The 5836-nt window shown below is 50.8% G+C and overlaps 1 protein-coding gene across 1 annotated transcript in view; it reads left to right on the forward strand.

The window, feature by feature from the left end:
* The window catches only part of GGA2 (golgi associated, gamma adaptin ear containing, ARF binding protein 2), a 49191-nt gene that overhangs the window by 29024 nt on the left and 14331 nt on the right, over positions 1 to 5836 (forward strand). Inside the window, exons 6-9 of the mRNA XM_042782576.1 lie at positions 180 to 283; positions 2750 to 2830; positions 3925 to 4062; positions 4474 to 4555. Coding sequence (XP_042638510.1) covers positions 180 to 283; positions 2750 to 2830; positions 3925 to 4062; positions 4474 to 4555 — 405 coding nt within the window. The remainder of the gene's footprint in view (positions 1 to 179; positions 284 to 2749; positions 2831 to 3924; positions 4063 to 4473; positions 4556 to 5836) is intronic.

Raw genomic sequence — 5836 nt, forward strand, 5'->3', positions numbered from 1 at the left:
GTGGGGAATTGCAGTCAATGTCATGAAACCAAACGTGTATGAACTGCTTATGGAAAATAAATTTGCTCTGTAAACTTTCACCCAAATCACATTAAAAAAATCCTGTCAAGAGAAGCTGAACCTTTGTAGTCCACAGGTACCCATATCAGTATGTTAACTTTATCAATTGCGTGTTTTAGGAATCATAAAGCAAGACCCTAAACTGCCAGTGGACAGAATCTTACCCCCACCTTCTCCCTGGCCTAAGAGCTCCATTTTTGATGCTGATGAAGAAAAGTCAAAGGTGAGAAACTCTTCTCTGACCTTGGTGAACTACCTGTAATCTGATCAGACTTCCTCTTAGAAATTGGATTCCAGTTGTCCCCTGGAAGGGCCTCTGATCCCTGCACTGGAGTGTGGGAGAGGTGGTTAGCGAGTTCCCCTCTGCAGAGCGGGTTCTTGGGAGTGAGGTAGCATAAGACCCGGAAGGGCCAAACACGGTGTCCTTGTATTAACCTTCCTCCTCATGTGTGCAGGTGTTCCTGGGGGAAAAGAAGGGCAAAGAATAACTCGGGGCAGGTGTGGGCAATGTGGGATGAGTGGCCATATCCAGCGTGTGTGTGGGATTGAGGTGGGCACTGCAGAGAGGGGAGAAGTGGGTGTCTGTTGGCTCCGCTCATTTTTAGTGCCGGGAAGCCTGGCCCCACCCATTTGCCTTCCACTGCTTTCTCCCAGAATTACCGTTTCCCAGACATGAGTGAGGAGAGTGGGGAAAGGGAAGGTGTCAACACGTAGGCTGAGACCCACGGACAGCGGAAGTGCTTGCGGGCAGGAAAAGGCTCTTTTGTACTGGGGATCACAGTGCTTTTAGCCGTTGATATTCTTGGTCAGTCACCAGGTCTGGGAAGGGTAGGGTCAGGCGAGTTCCAAGGCACGTGTGTGTTCCTGTCTGGGGTGCTCTGCCTTCCAGATGCACCCCCCTGGGCACCCTTCCCTTGGGCCCAGGGGCTCGGTGCCCGTGTGGGCACTGAGCAGGATCAGCAGCTTTCTCCTAGACCCTGAGCTGCCGTCCCCTGGGACTCCTCTCCTCCGTGGTGTTTTACAGTTGCACAGGGTCGGGGACCTAGCGAGGTGCATGGAAAGATAGAATCCTCCATCACCTCAGGCAGGTTACAGAAACTCACCGAAACTCATTCTCCCTGTTTTACCAGCCATCTCAACAAAGATCAAGTGGCTTCTATGTGCCAGGTATTCTGCTAGGAATAAAGTTACACAGAGGACACGGGGGTGACATCCTCTGACCTCCTCCAACCTCATGAGGGGGAAAGACAATCACCGTCAGCAGCCCAAGGCTTATTCCTATAAGACCAGACATGCTGCCACCCTCCAGCCTTTTACCAACTCTGACAACAACCGCCCCCCCCACACACACACACAGCACTCACTACTTCTATTCTAGGTTCAATACATCATTGCAGTGGCCGCACAGAACTCACAGACCATAGTCATGATTATGGGGTTTATTAGGGAAGTAACAGGTTACAGTTCAGGTTCAGAAACTCTCAGCATATGGTTCTTCAATCAGGACAGCTTCCCCTCTGTCACTCGTGACGGTGTGCCTCTCTTTAGCCCTAAGCCCCTCAGCCTGGCCTCTGTCCTGACTCAGGCAAGTGTTACAGGGCTCTTCTAGCTCTGCTCATAGGTGCACCTGGGTGTGCTCCACCCTGCCAGCAAGCCTCATGGCCAAAGGCACTCACTTTCTTGCTCTGTGAGCCGGCAAGCTTGCCGCTGTCTTGTGCCGGTCTTTCACTTTTGCTGCTGCCATCTCTCTGCTTTCATCTCAGTGCAGGGATCTCGGGTCCAAGGACACATTCTACTCCAGCTTCTCTCTCCTGATGGCAGTGAGACCTCTCTTTTTTGCATTCAGATGGCATTCCCCACATCAGAATTCCATGCACCTTATTTGGATGTTCCCACCCCTACAAGGGCTCCATATACTCTATTTACATCACTAACAAGCTATCCAGTCCCCTTGGTTGGGCCACAAACACTGTGCATTTGCGTAGTTCCATCCAGTAATCTGATGGGAGTCACAAAGACTGGGCTAGATGAGCCACACTAATTCAGTGCACCCCAGAAGTGATGGGCAGGGTTACCTGTGTGCATCACATCATAGCGTCTCTGGTCTCTGGTAGCCTCATCACTGTCTGTCATTTGGGGCCAGGAAATTCCCTGTTGTGAAGGACTGCCCTTTGCATTGTAGGATGTTTACCATGTGCCTGGCCTCTGTGCATTAGATGGCCTGTGGCACCCCCTCCCTCCGAGTGTGACTACCAAAAATATCTCAAACCCACTGCTATCCAGTCAATTCCAATCCATAGCAACCCTGTAGAACAGAGTAGAACTGCCTTATAGGGTTTCGAGGCTGTAATTCTTTGTGGGAGTAGACTGCCACATCTTTCTGCCATGGATTAGCTAGTGGGTTGGAACTGCTGTTAGCAGGTGAGCACCTAAGCACTGCACCACCAGAGCTCCTTAAACATGCCCACTGTCCCTTGGGGGATGTAATCCTCCCGTCCACATATGCACCCTGTTGAAAACTGCTGGTGTGTGGGAATAGTCCTACCCCTGATGTCACGGTGCCATTTGAGGATTTGGTGAGATGCATGTAAAGTGCGTGTGCTGTTACTATTGGTATGAGTTCTCTTGCTGCTGTTACCACTCTGGGCCATTTGACACAGGGAATTCAGCTTTTGTTCACGCTCTTCAGCTCCTGACAAGGCTCCTGAAGAGCAACCACCCTGAGGACCTTCAGGCTGCAAACCGGCTGATCAAGAATCTGGTCAAGGAGGTAGGCACTTGCCAGCTGGCTCTGCAGGAGAGCACGTGACCAGGGCTGAAGGACAGTGTGCATGTGCTTGAGGGTGTGGAGGAACAGTGGCTACAAGAAGGGCTGGCCTCCTAGTCTGGAACTGGGGAACAGCTGTGGCCTCCTCAGAAGGCAGCCAGATGGTGGCTAGAAGCAGGAACCATAGTGCTATGGTCTCCATGGAGCTCAAAGTATTTCACAGACCCCAGCCTCTGTCCCAGTGACAGGTATGTGTGCATGAGAGTCCTCGGGTAGGAATCTTTGTTTTTCAGAAGAATTGAGGCTGGTAGTACAGGGGCACAGCCCACCAGACAACCAACAGCAGTATCTCCCTCAGAATTCTGGGCTATGAGTGCTTTCTTCACCCACTGTTTTGTTTCTCTAGGGCTGCTCCAACAGAAAACTCACAAGTAGATGACTTTAACAAACAGGGGTTTCTTCTCTTATGGTTCAGGAGGCTAGAAGTCTGAGTTCAGAGTGCCAGCTCTAGGGGCTGGGAATGCCCTTTGACCTTGGGCTTCAGCTCTGCCTCTTGCTCCTGGCCCACGAAGCTGGAGGCTTCTCTTAGGCAGCTGCTAGCTGCTGTGCTGAGGCTGACAAATCCATGGTCGACAAGTAAAATGGCACAGTCCCCAAATTCCCACATGAAATGGCAGGCCACTAGTTAAAACAGTCCCAAGATTGGCAGACAGCATGACAGACCGCTGATGACTCAGCCAAATGGAGGATCCAGATGTGCCGAGAAGCTAGAGACCTTTCTGAAAGTTGCTTCTTATGCACTGGAAGCAGACCACATCCGTAAGGCAGCTACTTAGCTGCTCTGGCAGATTGCCCCGTGGAGATTACCAGTGTCATCATGGGGAATGACCCCATCCAGCTGCCCAGCCACGCAGCAGCAGGCCCAGCCACGTTGACACCCAACCTGAGCTCCCACACCCGCTGAGTGAACAGAGCTGCCCTCTCAGTGTCCTCCAGGTTCCAGGCCCTCAGCTGCCCAGGGATGAGCTCATTCCTGTTTCGTGTTTGCGCTTTATCCAGGGCAGCTGCTCCCTGACTTCTCTTCTTTCCCTTGAAAGGAGCAAGAGAAGTCAGAGAAGATATCCAGGAGAGTCAGCGCAGTGGAGGAAGTCCGCAGCCACGTCAAGGTGCTGCAGGAGATGCTCAGTGTGTACCGCCAGCCGGGGCAGGCCCCGCCAGACCAGGAGGCCCTGCAGGTGATCCCCACAAGAGTCTTATATGGGAAGAACTGACATGGTAAACTGCACGTATTTAAGTGGCTCATGCTTTAAACCTGAGTTTTGAATTTGGGAGGGATTAGAGGACCCTAAGGAGCCCTGGTGGCACAGTGCCTAAGGCATCTGACTGCTAACCAGAAGGTTGGCAGTTCAAACCCACCAGCCACCCCAAGGAAGGAAGACTGGGCAATCTACTTCCGTAGATTTACTGCCTCGGAAACCCAAAAGGGGGTCACTATGAGTTGGAATTGCCTTAATGGCAGTGAGTTTGGTTTTTGGTTTGGTAGAGGACCCTGGAGGCCCCAGACCCTGATACATGCTTGATTGGAAGCACCTGAGACCTCACTGTGGGTCCCAGGTGTATGTTGTCAAACTTAGCTCTTTTCCCAGGTGGTGTACGAAAGGTGTGAAAAGCTGCGGCCTACACTGTTCCGTCTGGCGAGTGACACCACAGATGACGATGACGCACTTGGTAACACTTTTGAAAATTGTCCTCAGCCAGATATCAGCCTAGAGTGTTGGGCACCCTGAACAGGCATGGTTCTTCCTGTTGTGTGGTGGTGGTACCAGGAGCAAGAACAGGGGCCTTTAGGGTTTACGGTGACTGGGCTTGGGAAGGGCATGACCTGCTTTGACATAGAACTGATTTCCAGAAAACCAAGGCTTGAGCATGAAATCGACAGAAAATCTAAAAGGGTAGGAAGGGGTGGAAACTTACCAGGTGGGTTAGGTGTGAGAAGAGCACTGAGGAGGAGAGACCACAGGGGTCTAAGAGCGGCTGGCTGATGCAAGTGGAAGAACTCACCAACTTAATTGCCTACAGGGCCAGGTAAGTAACCAGCGTGAGGAAGGCTGATGGGGCGTGGTTGGGTCTATATACGCACACTGTCGAGTCAGATCCGACGCATAGCGACCCCTCCTTGGGTTTCCAAGGCAGTATCACTACGGAAGTAGATTGCCCTTCTTTCTCAGGAGCGGCTGGTCGATTTGAACCGCCAGCCTTCTGGTTAGCAGTCAAATACCTTATGCACTCTTTTAAAACTTTTATTATGGAAAATCTCAAAATATATAAAAAGTGGAATAGTAGAATAAATCCCATGTACCTTTCACCCTTTAACAGTTACCAACTCACGGCTCGTCCTCCGATCTTGTGTTCATGGGTACCCTTCTCTTCTTCCAACCATCCCTAAACCAAACAGCCAAACCAGTCGTCCTCAATTCCAACTCATGGTGACTCTGCGAACGGCAGAGTAGAACTGTGCTTCCCGGGGTTTTCAGTGGCTGATTTTTCAGTGGATTGCCAGGCCTGTCTTTCCAGGTGTCCCTCCAGCCTTGAGTTAGCCTTGAGTTCCAGTGAACTTGAATCTCCAGCCTTGAGTTAGCTGCTGGGCACATGAGCCATTTACATCATCTGGAACTCCCCACCTCGGTCTGTTTTGAAGCAAATTCCAGACATTTCCAAATTTATCACGTGGTCTGTCAGTGTTTAGATATCTGGTTCCTTTCCTGCTCTCTTGCTTGTTGTCCTTACACTTCTAATCAGACAAAAGAGAAGACATACTTTGTTACTGGGCATTGTCTTTTAAATAGCTTTTAATTCATACATTTCCCCTGTCCCACCCCCATGTGTCTTTAAAAAAAAAAAAAAAACAAACTTGCCAGTATTTGTTGGTTGAATTCAATCCCCGGTTGCCAGTTTGCAGTCTCTGTCCCACAGTGAAAAAACTTGCGGGAGATAAGCTAAGCGGTTGGT

Source organism: Orycteropus afer, unplaced genomic scaffold (genome assembly GCF_000298275.1).
Source record: "Orycteropus afer afer isolate SDZICR_OR568_19922 unplaced genomic scaffold, OryAfe1.0 scaffold00376, whole genome shotgun sequence".
Lineage (NCBI taxonomy): Eukaryota > Metazoa > Chordata > Mammalia > Tubulidentata > Orycteropodidae > Orycteropus > Orycteropus afer.